The sequence below is a fragment of the Cariama cristata genome, unplaced genomic scaffold (genome assembly GCF_000690535.1).
Source record: "Cariama cristata isolate BGI_N322 unplaced genomic scaffold, ASM69053v1 scaffold20420, whole genome shotgun sequence".
In the NCBI taxonomy this organism is placed as follows: domain Eukaryota; kingdom Metazoa; phylum Chordata; class Aves; order Cariamiformes; family Cariamidae; genus Cariama; species Cariama cristata.
This window is the reverse complement of record NW_009593303.1, coordinates 1-17,821: the sequence shown is the minus strand read 5'-3', so window position 1 is coordinate 17,821 and position 17,821 is coordinate 1. Positions and strand designations below refer to the sequence as shown.

General features: G+C 44.3%; 1 protein-coding gene across 1 annotated transcript in view; it reads right to left on the bottom strand.

Annotated features, from left to right (window-relative positions):
* KLHDC10 (kelch domain containing 10) overlaps positions 1–9,154 on the bottom strand; it is a gene marked incomplete at its 5' end in the record, with an annotated part of 10,010 nt that extends 856 nt beyond the window's left edge. Inside the window, 8 exons of the mRNA XM_009709940.1 lie at positions 707–846; positions 2,993–3,040; positions 3,656–3,722; positions 4,718–4,802; positions 5,453–5,601; positions 6,828–6,982; positions 7,513–7,734; positions 9,065–9,154. Coding sequence (XP_009708242.1) covers positions 707–846; positions 2,993–3,040; positions 3,656–3,722; positions 4,718–4,802; positions 5,453–5,601; positions 6,828–6,982; positions 7,513–7,734; positions 9,065–9,154 — 956 coding nt within the window. The remainder of the gene's footprint in view (positions 1–706; positions 847–2,992; positions 3,041–3,655; positions 3,723–4,717; positions 4,803–5,452; positions 5,602–6,827; positions 6,983–7,512; positions 7,735–9,064) is intronic.
* Positions 9,155–17,821: the final 8,667 nt, after the last annotated feature.

Here is a 17,821-nt window from a genome sequence, read left to right as displayed (position 1 = left end):
TTCCTGCTGTCCCGGCACTCACTTGCAGTCACTGAGCTGCCTGGGAAACACCTTTATCAGGCCTACAGTTTCCTCGAAAGAGTTGCATTTGTAAGAGTCTCCAAACCAGGTGACACCTGCTCTTATAACCAAAGAACCCAAATCTCTGCCCTCACACACTGTCCTAAGGCGATGATCAGCTGAAGTCACAGCTAAATGCATTTCTTATCAATGCTGCTTATCAACCACAGCTCTCTTAAGCTTCTAGTTATGGCAAAAAGCTCTGGCAATAACCTTCCTGTTAGCAGTGGTTTCCAAAGAGGGTTGCTCACCTGCTAATCTTTCAACTCAGGCTGTTCTCAGTAGGCTAAAACCAGTTTACTTGGGGGAGCATTTGTGCTTTTTTTCCCTTTTGCAAACAGGAACTGCTGTTCACACGTGGAATTACTCCTTGGAGCTGACACAGTTTAAAAGCTAAAATTCTGCATTGCTGCATTCAGAAAGCAGAATATACTGTGTGCTACCGCTCTTTAAACAGCAGCAGGAGTAAAAGGAGTCAATGCAGTGACCTCACACCAGCCCTCAGCCTCCCTAAAGATGCTGCATCCAGTGGAGGTCACCTCCTTGGCAACATCTGTTCAGGTCTATTTGCAGCCCACACAAATGTCAGAGTGTTCAGACGAACGGCTTGAACTTCAGCTACGTAGGAAAGAAACGAGTCACTTACTGGTGTGACAGCAGCGCAGTGAAAATACACTGGTTCCGGCATGGCAACTGGGAGCTTGACCCACTGGAAAGTTTGCAGATTCAGCTTCCAAACGTCTCCCAGAATCACTTCGCCGTTATAGCCTCCACAAACGAACACATCTGTAAGAGAGGAAAGCCCATGGTGCTTACAAGCCTAGCCATCCTTCATCCAGCAACCGCAGAATGTGGTGACTGAAGTCAGTGATCACCTTTCCAAAACGGTTTTAGGATCAACAATTATTTTACCTCAATACAAGCTCTCAGTACCTCCCTAATCAGTCCCGCACACTGTTCATCATCACAGAGGCCACTTATCATCACAGAATGGTTTAGGTTGGAAGGGACCTTTAAAGACCACCCAGTCCAACCCCCCTGCCCTGGGCAGGGACACCTTCCATCAGACCAGGTTGCTCACAGCCCCATCCAACCTGGCCTTGAACACTCCCAGGGATGGGGCAGCCACAGCTTCTCTGGGCAACCTCTGCCACTGCCTCACCACCCTCACCATGAAGAATTTCTTCCTAATATCTCATCTAAATCTTCCCTCTTCCAGTTTAAAGCCATTGCCCCCTGTCCTATCACTCCATGTCCTTGTAACAAGTCCCTCCCCAGCTTTCTTGTCGGCCCCTTTAGGTACGGGAAGGCTGCTCTAAGGTCTGCCCGGAGCCTTCTCTTCTCCAGGCTGAACAACCCCAACTCTCTCAGCCTGTCCTCACAGCAGAGGTGCTCCAGCCCTCGGATCATCTTCGTGGCTTCCTCTGGACTCGCTCTGACAGGTCCATGTCCTTCTTGTGCTGAGGACCCCAGAGCTGAAGGCAGTACTGCAGGGGGGTCTCATCAGAGCGGACCTGCTTGTCACGCTTTTTGTTACGCAGCCCTGGCTACGGTTGGCTTTCCGGGCTGCAAGCACACATTGCTGGGTCATGTCCACTTCCCAGCCTGTCCATGATCCCAACCCCACCACGGCAGATTCAGTCTAAATGTCACTGAGAAGCAGGAGTGCACTCCCACTTTTAGAAGCTGTATTAAGCCCTAGCTAACCTGACTTCACAGGCACCTGGGTTTGATCAGATTCTGGTGGTTTTAAACCCACGAGGAGCAGCCACAGCCCCAGCTCTAGTCCTGCTGCCTGCCAAAGGCAGGTCCTTCCTCCCAGCTTTGCCCAAGTTCTTAACTCAGAGGCTTGCACTGCAACAAAATACTGCTGATGAACGTGACTGGAAGCATCTCCCAGCTCCTGCCTTACTTTTACTGGCACAATTAGCACTCCTACGAAATATAATCTTATGTATTACTCCACCCTTTAACATACAGCATTCAGTAACTGATTTGAAGAATTTTGAAAAGAAAGATCCGTATTGTAACTGCTTCTTCAGTCCATTATGAACAATCTGGGTTTTTATCAACTTTGGGGGAATGTGTTCTTGGAGGACAATGAGGTTACGGGAGAGGCCCAAATCTAGTTGAAGGAACACTCTACCATTTAAAATTGTGGATAATTGAACATGGATTGCACTTGCACATGCAGGGCTCTCTCTAAGCTGTGCCTCAAACAGGGCTGCACAAGTGATTTATAGCAAGAACATCTGGAGGATCAAAGTGAAGAACAAAAGGCTCTACTAAGCTCCATGCAGCTCCTAACATAGAGAATGGCTCCCACTTTACGAGATAATGGAAAGACTCAGGTGCTAGCTCCGCTACTGCCTCATAATCCACTCCATATGAGCAACTAGGATTTACAACACCACGAAAAGGACGCACTATCAAAGAAATCCCTGAACAATCTAGTCTCTAAAGAACTTCGCTTCCAAGACTTGGCCCCATTTTTCCTTTCACAGCAGACTGTAAAGCTAACGGGTTAGTCATCAAGCTGCAGCAGAAGCATCATTCATACTTGTTCATGAGCTTGCAACCAAGTTGCAAAGTACCATGGACACTCGTGGCTAAAATACGTGATATTTTACACCGAAGTGGCCACATGAGATTTACGTGTTGCATAAAATACTGTAGAATTCCAGACAGCGACAGTACTGTGCAGTGCAGAAGTAAATCTGCCTACAGCAGCAAGATTCCTCGTATGAAGAGTGGTGCCAACTGGGCAGCTTAAGGTCTGTTAATGAGAAAGAAATGCTCTTCCAGAAAAGACACATGTGCCCTGCAGTTTTCTCAAACATGTGTTAGAGGTCAGCATCTCTCAGGCTAGAAGGAAGGGCTTCTCATTGCTCGGTTGTGTAAGACAGACCAATCTTCAAGAGGCAGATCTTACCATTTTTTATCTGAACGCAGCTATGGCATCTTCTGGCTGCTGGGAAGCCTGAGGAGAATAAAAAAAAGTATCAACTATAGTTGCTTTAAAGTGCTTGGGCAAGTGGTGATTGTATCTCAACATTTAATCATGGATAGGAGTCACTTGTTTCATTTATAAGGGGCTTCTGCTTTCTTACAACCACAAGTATAACATCTCTAATTTAGCAACCAGCTGTTTCAGGTTTGACTCCTGCTTGCTTTCCAGGGAAGGAAGAAATGTGCTGGAATTTCATTCTCAACAGACTCCAGCTCTCAACTCTGACTTGGTGAAAAGCAGCAGCCAAGGGCCTACAAGGTTTCAGGGAAACCCCTGCTGCTAACCAGGCCAGCACGTGGTCCCTCAGAGTGAGCAGAGATGATGTCTATCTTCTTCTGGGAGGAGCGCCAGCCACTATCATCTTTCCCACCCAGGGAGGGAGAGAAGCCAGACTGCTAAATATGCTTCAGATGGGTTAGTCCTTACTGCTAAAGCTCTAAACAAGCAGGACCTCAAAGCCAGCGTTGTCACGTACTGTACAACAAGGTTATGAAAAAGGCTTTCAGCCTGTCAGAAAACTGCAGCTCCAAGCATCTTGGCCACTCTCTGGTTTACACGGGAAGATATGGGAAATTCCAGACTCACCAACTTTTTCATGAGGTTTTGTGGCAATTTCCTCCCAGGTGTTGGTTTCAAGGTTGTACGCATGGATCTGAAGGGACAAAGAGGAGCCATTAGTTCCTCCTGGCTCTCCCAGCACTACGATGACGATGACGCAATTACAGGCTCTGACCCAGGGAGCCACTACGAGTAACATCTCTCTGTTCATAAACAAAAATAGCTAATCACAGCCTAAACAGAGAGTTGGGCACTGCACACAGCTGAGGTCCCCAGCTTTGTCACTGAGGTCCCCAGTCACTGCTTAGCCAGTGACTAAGCAGGTATAAAATCACCTTCAAAGCGTACCAGCTTACTAAAGCTTTCATCTCAGGCTTTGTTATTTGAGCCCCACAGCTGAAGAAAAAGAATACTGCTTTTAAAAAACCTGGACCAATCAAAATCCACACCCTCCAGCTCTTAAAAGAATTTAGAAATACCTATCTCATACTGCACATATGGAGAAAAGAAATGCAGAGAACAGAGAGATAAAAAGTCATGTTAACTGCTACAGTTTCAACTTTTTTGGAAGCAGATTACTATTTAAAGTCTCCTCATTTATCATTTTGTCATTCAAGATGAATTTACTTTTACCTCTCCAAATTGTATTGGAGAAGAACGTTTACCGCAAGAAAGGAAATTAAAGAAGCATACAATTAAGGGAGAAGACAAGAAAAGAGTCACCATATCTGAATTTAACGTCAAGGAATTCCTTCCTTTTGCACTTTCCTGGTTTTGGCACAACTACAACATTTAGAAAGACGTCCTAAGTGTTTTTAAATGAGAATTTTTCATAACAGGTCTACAGAAATTGAGCTGTTTTGCAGACTGGTATGGTCACTGGGTACCACAGATTCATCAGCTGTAAGTCAACAGGACATGTTTGTGGCGACACCGGGTTTTACAGAAATAGGACAACAATCTGCTCCTAGTTATCTATTTTTTTACCAAGCTCTCCAGGCAAAGCCAGATGAAGAGACCATGCTGGTTATACTTCACTGTAGAAAGTCTCCTACCCAGGCAAGCACTCAAGGTTTCCGATTGCTTTACCTTATCTAAGGAATAAGCTGTCCAGGAAGTTCCACCTCCCAAGATATAAATCCGCTGACCATCATGTGCAATTTCATGTCTGTACCTGAAGGCGCAAAGGACATTTAGCAGCACAAGTAATTAGTGCAAGTGAGCAACAACAAACGCCTTCTGGAAAACACTAGCAAATTTGAGTGGTTTAAGCAGACACCCCAAGCCTGGCTATGCTGTATCAGTCCCTCAGGTGGGGAGCATTCAGAAGATGTGGAAGCTTTTGTGAACAATCTAAGCAGCACCCCAGAAGCTTGAAAGGCATTTTCTGAGAGCAGAGCACCACGGAACCTAAGTACAATGATTTATGGAGCACTGTGACAGCCACCAATATTCCAGCCCCTTCTCTCACTAAGATGGTCACTGATTGATCTCCTAGCCCTCCTTCCTCCATGCCTTGCTACAGAATAGAACAAGGGACAGGGATCAACCAGAGCCTCTTCCCCTCCTCAGCACTCGCCAGCTGCCTCAGCTCCCCAGCTCTGTTCTGGCACCACACAGTCCAGATCAGCGTCCTGGCAAAGGCTTCACACCGCATCCCTACACCCCCCTGCGTGCCAGACTGCTAGAGCACTGGTTGTGCAAGGTTCACAGCCAAAAACATTGCTCTAAGAGTGCCCTGTCTGCGCTTCCTCAGCTTCTCACTCCCAGTAAAGGTTGTGACTCCCCAGTGCAAAAGCTCTCTGAGACTGTCCAGCTTCTCACCTCTCCTCTGGCATGTCACAGGACATATTGTTTGGTTTCAGCTGGATCCACTCTCTGGTGTTGAGGTCTAACTTATGTAGGTCGGTACTGTAAATGTAACCAGTTGTTCCTCCAAACACGTAGAGACAACCGTTGATGATGGCCATGGCCTGGAATGTAAGAGAGAGAAACCCGTCAGAAAGGACGTGTGATGTCAGTGTCTGAAAAATAGAGAACTCCTGTCCTCCCAAAGTAAGACACTGCTTGCAAAGCTCTACCTACAACTTACAAAATGACGTGTTCAGGAGGAACACGAAGGGCAAACAAGGACAATACACAAAAGATGGGGGGAGGGTGTGCGTGTGTGTCTGTAGGAATGGAAAGTAACTCCATGGTCACAAGATAAGGACCTAGAAGTGGAGCGGCCGAGTTTCAGGCATCAGACAAGACAGATCTGTGCAGCAGGGGCTCCCAGGAGCTAAAACCAAAGCACAGTTAACCCTGAATCTCTTCCACAGTGACCTTATACAGATACTGTTACAGAGAATCGTATAAACCAGCTATCAGATAGCCAGCGGCATTAAGGGTAACAGAGAAAGCCCCAAACACAGTGGGTACGTCAGACTAAACAACAGAGACGGCCTGTACAATTCAAAAGCACGTGGACTATCAGCCTACTGAAACTGCAAAAGTGGCGCAGGCACTGTTCCCCAACGCAGCCCAAGGTGGAAGCAGAGATGTAAGCTCCTTCTGCTTCCAACTGCCTGTTTGCCAAAGGCCAGCTCGAGCTGAACTGGGCAAGGGGAAGACTACTTTGCTTCCCCCAAGTGTCTGGCACATGTTTAAATGAGAAATTAAGTTGGGTCATAAATGTCTGCACCACAAGTACATTGGCAGTATTACTGGAAAGCACAGCAAAAGGTGGCAGTCCTCCTGTGAGAGTGAATCTATTTTTTTGTACACCATGTTCATCCATGACATTATGGAAAGTCTTAAAAGTTATTATTCTAATACAAATAAGCCCTACTAACCACTGTTTTGATTTATAGTTTTGGTTTCAAAGGCTCTGAGGAGGCTACAGAGTAACTCCACAAACTACTAACCACTCCTTAAATCAGACATACTTTTTCACTCAACTGCATCTGGCATTTAGTTAACAAATTCTGGCTTTTCTAACTACAAGAAAACTACTCCTTTCCTTTGAAATTTCAAAGAACCAAGACTGCTCTAATCCTTTATGAATAATACCTGCCTTTCCTTACACTTGTGTACACAGAGAACAACTCTGGTTACTAGCGGAGAGGAGACATCCGTGCTCTGGCCCCTTTTCTGTGACACACAGGGCAGGGTGCGCAGGCACACTCACAGTGCCTCGAACAACGGCTGTCCTTCGTACCTGGCCATAGATTCGATTGGGTTTCTTTCCTCGGCAGCTGAGCAGAGCCCATCTTTTGTACTTGACATTGCAGACGTGGACGTCGTTACCATTGCTCTCCCCAAAGGGGATCCCGGTGCCCCCGAACACAAGCAGATTGTTGCCATGCAATACAACTAGGAGAGAGAGACAGAGCAGAGATACTTATTGCTGTGAGACACAGTAAAAGAGAACAGCTCTCTGCTCTGCAGACAGTAGGCAGGGAGTGTTCAATATTGTTCAAATACCCTACAATTCACACTATGCATTTATGGCTTTGAAATGCTCTAAAAGAGAAAGTATGCAAGCTAAAACCATGGTAACCAAAGGCCTACTTTTAAAAATGGCTAGTGAACAAAGAGATCTATTTTTGGATGCTTTGAGATGTCTGATTGCACTGAGCACCTCACTGCTCAAAGTGCAGGTGCCTTGCAACTATCAAGCTAAATACCTTCTTGCATTTGAAATTTTTTCTTTCCCTCTGCCTCAACCTGAGTGAAAGAGGAAAGAAAAATCACAAAACCAACCCAAACTCAAGGCCTACTTGCAGAAGAGCTGGAAGCAGGATCCAAATTTCCCAGTTCTCCTCCGGTTTTGCATTCCACCAGGGACACAGATTAAAATAGCTTCAGGAGCAGGCGCATAGGAATTGAATTTCCATACGTACGTGACATGGAGGCTAGTTCCCTGGGCATGTAGCCTTCAGTGCCCATTTGATGCCAGGTGTCTGTAGCAAAGTTGTACCGCCAGAGTTCCCTGAAAAGCGGGTAGTCTTCATTCTCTGGCCCACCGGACTCATCATAGTCAGGATTGTAGCCTCCAAATACATACAAGTTGGCACTATCTGCCACGCAACGATGGCCACTTCTTGCTGGTGGAGATCTATGACCTACAGCAAAATGAGAAGGTAAAACAGCTTTAGTGAAATGCTAGCAGAGCAGCTGAGCTTGTGTGCCCGAGGGGCAGGACTACACCCACTGCGGTGGTCCTGCAATAAGATCGGTTGGTGTTTAGCCATAGGGAAGCATGTCTGCAGCCAGAAGGAAACAGCTCTGTAATGACACATCCACTTCTCCAAGCAGGAACGGGGACAACCTCTGCGTGTCACCGTCTCATTCATGTCCACTCTAACCCCTGGACCACACCTACCTAAGGAGGCCTGCCTGCAGGTTGACGCACGACAATCCTTCCATGTGGCAACCCTTCCATAAAAGCTATTTCTGACATATCTTACAAATTCCTCCTTCTGTCATTCTGCATGGCAGATTTCACTTAGGAAACAGTTCCAAAATGTTTATATTCAAAGCTGCCCAAAGGGAACAGAGAAGAAAAGTAATGATTTGTTCTTCCTCCTACACAAACCTTCTCTCTGTTTCTTCTCTTTTGTTCCTGGTACCTCGTAACTCAAGAAGACTCTTTCACCTTAGAAACCATTGGGATTCCTAAACATTAAGCAAGTAAAATCTGCTCATAGAGAATGGTATTTGCACTGGGAGGGAGTGCAGCAGGGAACCCATTTGAGATCCTACAGGTTGAGTTTGACAACTGGCAGGCGCAGCCCTTCCCAAAAAGAAGCCCTCTGCCTACCCACCCTCTTCCCTAAAAGCCAATGGAAATAAAAGTGGGGAGGACAATTCAAGCTCAGACCTCAACTAGAATAGACAAAAAGACCAATTCAGTCCAGGAAAACCTAAACAGTAATATTCTTGTTGGACAACGGCAATTGAACTTGTAGCTGAAAAGTGATCAAAAAGTAATTCTGAGCTTGCTCAAATTTGATGCAAAGCAACAGTCAAACAGAGTGCCAGAGGTGGATGTTTTTCTTCAACAAGACATAGGACCACATAATGAATGAGAAAGATGAAGGAACAGAAAATGATCAGGTCCCTGAACAAAGGAGCTGGTTGTGAGACAGCTGCAGAACATCTCAAGCTGACTGAACTAGGAAGGTTTCAAAAATCATTTTTTCTATGCAATACAATAGTGTTCTGGTGAGAGTAACTCTAAGCTTCATCTTGAAAAGGAGGATACATAATAGTCCCCTAAAATGTACAACTTCAATGCGTAACCATCACTCCTCAAGCACATCCTCTACTTGTTGCACCTCAAGACAGGCCTGCTTTGGTTCAGTTGACGATAAAGAGCAAATCAAAAAAACTACCAAAAGACGACCCTCAAAGACCCCTCACCCAAACAAACCAGCGATCTTCACCACCCACCTGCTCTCACAGCTCCTTTACAGACTTTTAGGGTAGAACAGGACCCAGTGAAGCATCTAATTAGGAACCATCGTGTTTTCTTCTTAGAGCCTGTTATAATTATCAGCAGTGAATCAGACATGTGGAGCAATAACAAATGAGGCATCAAGCATCTTTCCTACAGGAAAGGTGAAATAAATGGTTTGTCCAGACTGAATAATGAATTTTAACTCAGCACAGGCAGCTTTGCTTAATCACGTTCCCCGTTTGCTACTGCTTTAAGCTCCAATTCTTGTCCAAAATTAAGTTGCTCTACAGGGTTCAGACAAACTCCTTGTGGCTCAGTTTTGACAGATTTGAGTTGTTTCCAGTAACAATTGTGCCTCGCAGCAATCCCCACTTAGAAAACTAATAAGCACTGGCTGAAAGAGAGGGGAAGAAAGTTAAGGAATTAATGGAAAAATCTGTAGTCTTTGGCCTGGCTATTGAGACAGCGCAGTGCCATCGGCACGAACATTAGCACACAGGAGGGGTGGATATAACATGTACTAATAGCGGCAGTCAGGAAGGTACTGGCCTCAGTGTTGGACTAAACTCTTAAACAAATATTACATGCTTTAGAGGTGATTCACAAAGGGACAGAGAAACATCCATCCCTTTGGGCTTTTTTTCTTTTAAACTCTGAAACCATCCAAAGAGATGGATGCATTTTTAAGTGAACACATTGACAATAAAGGTATTTACAATCACGGTAATCATTCAGACTCTTATAGTTGGAGATGCTTTGAGAAGGCAATTCACCTGATCTTGAATATCTGCAGACAAAACTGTGCTTGAGAAGTGCCCATGCCTCTCTGCAGCCTATGGAGGACATCCTAGTGAAGGGCTCAAGTGTCTGCGCTTGGCCAAAGGGAGCTCATCCTGCTTCTTTCTTCTGTGTTTGCCCTCAAGGTCTCCAGAAAGAAGACCTGAAAGAACTGAAATGGGAGCTTAATTCCAGCAAAGACTGGGAGCACTGACGCACGTATTTTGCAGGGGAGTGAGGATTTAATTCAATCACCCATTGAATTTAAAAGGTGTTAGGGAATTAGGAGTTCAAATATTACATTAACTGTAGATCCTACTGCCCTCCAGTTATAACACTTGCCACGAGAATCTGCCAGAGGGAAGAGAGGAGAATAAAGCTGAGTTTTACATAAAGCCAACAGACTAAAGTGTAAGAGGCATAATTCAAAGAAAATAAATTAAAAAACAAAACCAAGGAGGCCTTCTCTGCCATCCACCCCTCAAAATTGAAAAGGCAAGACACCTGACTTTGCCATAAAGCCCCAGACAGTTACATTTCAATAGAAAAGGATCAATGTTTGATGCATGCAGGTCCCCGAGATAGCAAGATGGGTACATTAAGCCCATACACAGCCCAGCTGGCTTCACCTCTTCCCATTTACCTAGAAACCCATATCCTATCTTTAAAAGACAATTTTTTTCAAGATACTTTCAAGACAAAGAAAGGGCATCAGAAGCCGGAGCTGAAGTCAAACAGGTACTTGCAAGTACCCAACCGAGATGGTCCGAAAGGACCACCCTTCCCATGCAGCCGTTCCTGCTGCAAACATCTGCTGCTAGTTCCCTGCCCGCTCCCACCACTCTCGCCAACAACTCAAAGCGCTCTGTGCACTACAGGAACAAATTTTCAATGAAATACTCATGCAGTGCCTGTCCTTTGTCAGAAGTTAGGGATCCTCACGGCAGAGTTAGCAGGAGAAATGATGCCTCTCCTTGGTCATGCATTCACAACTCAGCTGCTCAGGGGAAATCCACCGTCCTTAGCATTAAGTTGAACACAAAACTGTGGATGAGAGTGGCCAAAATGCTTCCTCCTGCTGTGCCTGCTACGCAGCAGTGACCCCCAGGGAAAGAAGAGTTGGAAATGCCAACCACGGTAAGGTTTCCAAAAGCTCACGGTCAAACCCCTGTAGCTACAAACACAAGCAATTTCATTTCACCCTGCTTGAGAATAACAGATTTTCCGCTCTATTCAAGCAGACCCCAGCTGCGTTTGCTCAACAACGTGCTCCACACGTAAGGACTGACTTCTCTCTAAAGGCCTCACATTTTCAGCCTGCTGTTTTTCACCTTCGCTCTTCACTAACCGCTTCGTCTCAATGGACTAGATCCTCCTGCTCGCAGAGGCCCAGAGAAGATGACATATCTACCATAAAACACGAAAAAAAATTACCCAACACATCCTCTGAGTCACCTATGCAAGCACGCTTGCAAACGTATCAGTGAACAGAACAATGTTAAACTGAGTTAAACTGTCATCAAACTCTTCTATTCAGAATTGACCTTAATTCACTCTAGAAGAAAGTCTTAGAAAAAGACTCCTCTAGTTATGTCTTTTTAGAGATGAGTCCTGCAAAATCTGAATCTATTTAAGAGTTAATTCAGATGAGTTTCTTCAGCAGATTTGCACCTCCAATAAAGAGCTGCATTTCCATTTAATTATGTTTTATCAGATGATTCACATCTCCTACTGAAATTCTTCATGCAAGTTTTGGATCTCTTTTTGCTCCAGCATTAGCAGTGTACAACGAGCTTATTACACCAGGGCAAACTCTAGACAGTGCAGGAAGGTGGAAACACTCAAGGGTTTGCTAACTTCCTCCTCTAGTTAGCAAAGCCCATCTCCCCAAGAGCTGAACCTGCCACAGATCAAAGAAGTGCCCAACACTAAGCGAAGCACAGTGAGGTACCATCACTGCGACAACCTGCAAGTCACTGGGCCCCGCTATGAATTCTTTGATGTCAGACACGGAAAACAGCAGCACGATGTACTGAGTCAAGACAGATCTGTGGGAAAGAGGTCGTAGAGGTAGTTAAAGAAAATGGCTTTAAAGTGGATGAATATCACTTGCAAAGCACTTGCTTTCCCAGTTTAAGACTCCAAAGCAAAGCTGGAAGGAAGGATGGGAAGGTGCATTCACAAGGAGACTCCTTTTCCTCAGTTCTGAGGACAGAAATTGGAATAATAAAACTTCTCTAGATAAGAAGCTCCACAAACAGAATGAAGTTGAAACATCGCTATGGGGACATAGTTAAGGAAAGATCTAATTTAGGCCTAAGCTATTTGATAGAAACTTGCTTGCTGGCTATGCACTGCCCTGATAACACCCTGTTAAATTCACCCTTTTCAAGTGATTCATTGAGGGACTTCAGAGGGAGCTGCTTGGATGGCCCAGATTGACTTTGTTAATTAAAGTGGATTCCTAATTGAATACCTCTCCTGCAAGAGGTATTATTAGAACAGGAGAGTAAGCAAAAAGGTGGCATGAATATCTGTTCCCAAGTTTCCTGATGTGACACAGCACAGCAGCCAATGCATGAGACATTTGTTTCCAACCTCTCCAAAAACTCTGAATACAGAATAGGTCTGGGGCGAGAAGGAGGAGAAAATAGAGATGTTCATGAAGAAAACTTAAAGAAACCCTTTATTTAGGAGGAGAAAGCATAATGGTTCTGAATGGTGTCCAAGAGGACTCCCATTCAAAATGTCCCTTTTACGGGGAGGACGAAGCTGAATTGCATCTGCTGGTCCATAAATACTGTTCCTATTCTGACTAATACATGCTTAAAAGTTTATTAAATTCCAACTCTGGGGCCTTGACAGCTACAGAAATCTATGGAAGGCCTGGAGAAAAAAAAAACCACCACAAAAACACCTTGGCATCAGCAGATTACTTGAAGTTATAGAGCAGATTAAATGCTACCAGCATGCCCAGAACCACAGCACGTGTCAACAGCTATGCTCAAGTCTACTGGATTTCTCTACTGCTTTTCAATAGCGCTATAATAAAGTTATAGAAGAAGAAAATTAAACTGTGAAGTACCAGTGGCTGCACTGAATCACAGGCAGCACAAACATAAGGTGAGAGGCACTTCAAACAGATTAGCACAAAGACAAGTTTCAAAGAACAATGGCGTTTTCTTTCCATTCCATTATTCTCCCTTTCAGGACTGCAGGAAAAAAAAAAGCTGGCATCATCTCACTGGCTAGGTTAAACAAGAGGGGAGTACCTGCTATTCGAGCTAGTAAGCTTGCCAACCGGCTTTTTTTCTTTAAACACGAGGGGAAAAAAGGTCTAATTAGCCGAATTCATTTCTTAAAAATAAAAACAAACAATGAAAGAGTTGAATATGAAGTTGTTTGGAGAGCCTGTCTGAAACCACTCTTTTTCTTATCATGACCACGCTGCTAGAGAAAAACCAAATAAACCTATTAATCAATGAGAAGCCTTTAGCAAAGAGCGAAGTCTGCCTATGCCATCAGGTTCTGTAGAACTTAATTTTTCTTTTTAAGGGAATTTTCCCTAATCACTACCATGCCTTGTTATCAGTTCCCAGAAAAACAATGCAGTGCTGTTCTCCCGAGGTGGCAAATCCACAACCGCTGCCTCCCTTTCCCAACCAGCCTTGGAAGGAAGAGGCCCAGGGTCTGGGCTGTCCCATCATCTGCTCAGAAACCTGTAAGCAGAAAGGAAAAGAAGCATGACCCCCATATCATCCCTCACCAGGGCCACATACGAGGCTGAGCAGTAGTCAAAACAACCTGTGGCAGAAAAAAATGATTCCTAGATCCTTTGGGAGCAAAGAAGCTAAGTGAAGTAAAACTGCTAACCTCATGCTTAAAAAGGCAACTCTGGAAATGGAAACACATCAAGCTCTTTTGCCACCACAGCTACTGGAAAGCTACTTGGCTGTAGCTAGCAGAAATGGCAGGAGCAGGACTAAATAAACATACTCCTCTTGCAAACACATACCCCTTCCCCATGGGTTACTGCCTTGGAGCTGCAACCGCAATGACCTTCCAGCTTCAGGATGCCTCATTTCTAAATTCTGCCACGCTCTGTTGCTCGTTAAGGGTGCAAAAAATATGATCTTGCGCAGTGAGATCAGCAGACTCCAAGACGAAGGTGTCAGTTTTTAAGTTTTGCCTATTTATTCTTTCAGCCTTAAAGGATCACTAAAGACTCGTCTGAAATTGGAGCGCAATTACAATGTTTTGACACGCTGCTTGTCCCATTCCAAGTCACTGAATTACAGAAAGATCCTAACAACACAGCAGACAAAGCTTTTATGATTTGTTTTCCATGTACTGCTTGCTTGTTTCATGAAACCATTTTATTGGTTGCTCATTTGGCCATTTAAAGACATTGCCGTTCACAAAAAGGAAAGCACATAAGACAAAGGCAACAGAAATTAGGGAGAACTGTCTATTCCATTCAGAATACACAGGGAACGATCCTCAAAGACAAAAACAGTAATTGAAGGTCAATGTGAAAGGTTTCACTCAAATCTCGGCATCACATCTGACTCCCAAGAATCTGTATTTTGCTTATAGCACATGGCTTTCTCCATAGAAAAAGCAAATCCCTGGTTTTATCTTTTCCTTTTGTCCAGCTCACATTAAAGCAGGCAAAAAGCAAAGGAAAAGCTGCCAGGGGATGCTCTGGCATCTGGAAGCTCACAGTTTGGTGCAGCAGGGAGGAGGTTACTTCGGGCAGTTTTTTCCCCAGTAAAACAAACCTTCCTGAGCACTCAGGGGAATTGATGCAAGGTATTCACGCGGTACCAGCCTCCAACAAGAGGTACCCACTCAACATCATCTCACACAGGTGACCCCAGTTAAAAAGGATGACTGGTCTTTAGTCCAGGGTTTCCACATGCAGATGAGATTCAAGGTCAGAAGAAATGCTCACTTCCTAACCTTCAGAAAATAAGTTTATCCAATAAAAGTTGTCAATGTTTCTAAATCTCACAGACAAGCAAACATTTTGGGTTTTTCCAACAAAGATGTATTTGGAAAAAACACTTTACATGTGCATCGTATTTTTTATCAACACATCAAGCCTCAAACTTCTTTAAATATTTGAAAATTAGGAAATAATGGCACAGAAAAGCTTACAGATTCACACTGCTAAATGAAGTTTGCTTCAAACACAAAACCCACCATTTATTAAGACGACGGCAGTTCAATCACAAGCTCATGATGGCCATCCAAATGTTTACAACCAACACTACAGACCCTTTTCTAAGCTAGCTATTTAGAGCACCACCTCATCCACACTGCACACTATAATGCCAGGTCACCAGTAACACACGAATTTACCAAAACTTCTCCAAACAACAGCTATCAGTGCTCGCAACACACAGTGTGGCAGCTGTGTTTTCATCTCCAACGCATGCTCAACACAGCAGGCAGGTTAAAGAGCAGACCTACCGAGGTGACTGTACACTTCTGCCAAGTAATTCTGCTTTGAAAAATTAAAGATTAAATGCTGTTCTACCTGTACTTCCTTGAGCAATATTATACAAGAAGACAGAGCAAGCGAAGGCAGCCGTCCTATGGCATAGACGGAAAGCATCCAGATTCAAGCTTTCATTGTAGCACTCACTAGCAAATGCTGTGCAAGCTCCCAGCTCATTCCTTGAACAAAGCAGTATCATTTTTCTTCTGTAATTTGATGGATTAGAGGTTACCAGGCACATCAGGTAACCTGAAACAGATCAATACTGAGGACCTCCTCCAGTTTAAACATTTGGGGCTGGCAGTGAAATAAAAGCAAGCACCATGTTCTGCCAGGCTGCAATAGGAAAACTCTGCCAAATAGACTGCTAGAATTAAAAAACAGATTCTCAGGCTGCAATCAAAGCACTGGTGGTTTTAATACTCTGGATTTTCACTCTGGTTAAATACTTGCATCTAGAGAGACCTTCCTCCTAGAACTACAGGACTACTTGCTATTTTCATATTTACTGATGAAAACTATTTGCACGTACAGCCATGAATCCTCTTCATTTCATGTGTGGCTCAAATTCAGATTTGAAGACTATGCTAAAGTATTTTAAATCAAGCACTTCTTTTCCTCTCCTCCAGACCACCTGGAACAAAGCATGGTTTTATTTATTCCTGGAGCATAACCAACAGATACCCAGGTATAGCCTCAAACACCTCCCAGAACAGCAACCCCAGCATCACCCTTTATAGGCTCCCTTTTTTCTCAACCTATTTGAATCACAATACCCACCGGAGGGTCATTCGCAAAGTAAAGGGTGCAAGCAGTTAGTGCAACAAAACTAAATGTGAGATCCTGCAGAAGGGGAGGGTGATTTTATTTTACAAAATATTTAAATAAGCTGGTTCTGACAGCTCATACCCACAAGAACCAAGTATATCCAAGTGATCCGGCCAGGATCCCCTACGTACAGCATAGAGGGTGAAAGGACGACAGCTGCCAAGTCCTCATAACAATTCCTAGGTTGTTCTTCATTTAGGAGGACAAACTAGTTTTGGACAGGTCTTTTATACCCTCTGGCTCCTACGGTGAGATGCTTTGGCCTCAGAGTTTTGCTTCGTTCTGCTTCCACGAAGTTCAGGCAGGTCTGCTGCCTATTGTCTGCATTTCCTCATTTTGAGATTCTTAAAAGTTCTTCATGTCGTGCTAACAGGAAAAGGAACAGCACAGGCACTGAGCCACAACCGCATTAACTTTGCCCTGTTATCAGGGTGTAGGGTCTTCCGCTCGCAAAACTTGCTGTAAATGTGCTGGCTCTTTCCATCAACCTGTGATCTTCAATCCTACTAATCCCAGTGCAAGGACATACCACATGGCATATATTACGCTGCAATAATATTACCATTACTGCTAGCAATATAATTTCTATTTCAATCATTATTTTTGGAAATACAAACTAAATAACTACAGAATGTAAAGCTAACAAATACAGCGTGGCTTTTGGTTCCCATCTTTTCAAACATTCCAGTGGTGAAAAGCTAAGGTGTGTGTACGCATCCTCTTTACTGCTTTTTAAGGCTTTCTGAAGATGGTATCAATATTATTTTCCCTCCTACCTACTTTTTCAACATCCAGAATAGCAGGTTTCAGTATGTCCCTTTCCATTTATGATTTCTGCAAGACTTCTGAAGGACATTTAGGTCAAGGGCTGAAGCCAAAGCGTGCTAGCTCTTGGAAGAGAGAACAAGACAAGTCAATATTGACTTTGACTCCAGTATTCAAAGCTTCATCTTTTTCATATCAGCCAGACAAAATAAGTTTGTAACTCATGTAATTAGAGTCCCTTAGAAACGTTTGGATAAGCAGGACGTGAATGCATTGCTGAGAACAAGGTTTAAAACCTGTTCGTTCATCCAGCTGCGTTCAGCCTCTCTAGATCACACAGCTCCCTTCCGTGGCAGGCTGCCCACGCCTGAAAAATACCCAAGAGAGAAACCAGTTGCGCCTGGGTCCCCGACGCCTGAACGACAACTGCCAGGGGCCGAGAGCAGCTGGGAGAGGCCAGGGGATCCAGCCAAGGATGCCAAACACAACCCATAGCCCCCTGGCCAAGAGCCTTTCAAACATCTGAAGTCTCTACAGCAGTGTTTCTAGGAGAACGATCATCCTCACATCCAGCTGTGAGAGCTTTAGGGTTTGGATTGATGTCCAGAACGGGTCTGCTTCTTCATCCTGCTTCCCACAGGCTTTTGTTTTCAAACCTCTTTGTAGCAATCACGTATTTCACACATTTCTACAAGAGTCCAATTGATTGTCAGTACTTCTCATGATTAATAGAACAGGAATGGGATTGTAATACATGAGATAGCATCCCAGAGCGGAGAATGAGTGAACTTAGGAGTGAACTGTCCTTACTGAGAAACCAGAGCAAAAGAGGAAACATTTGCCCTAGAAATTCATTTAAATATTATTAATATTAAAT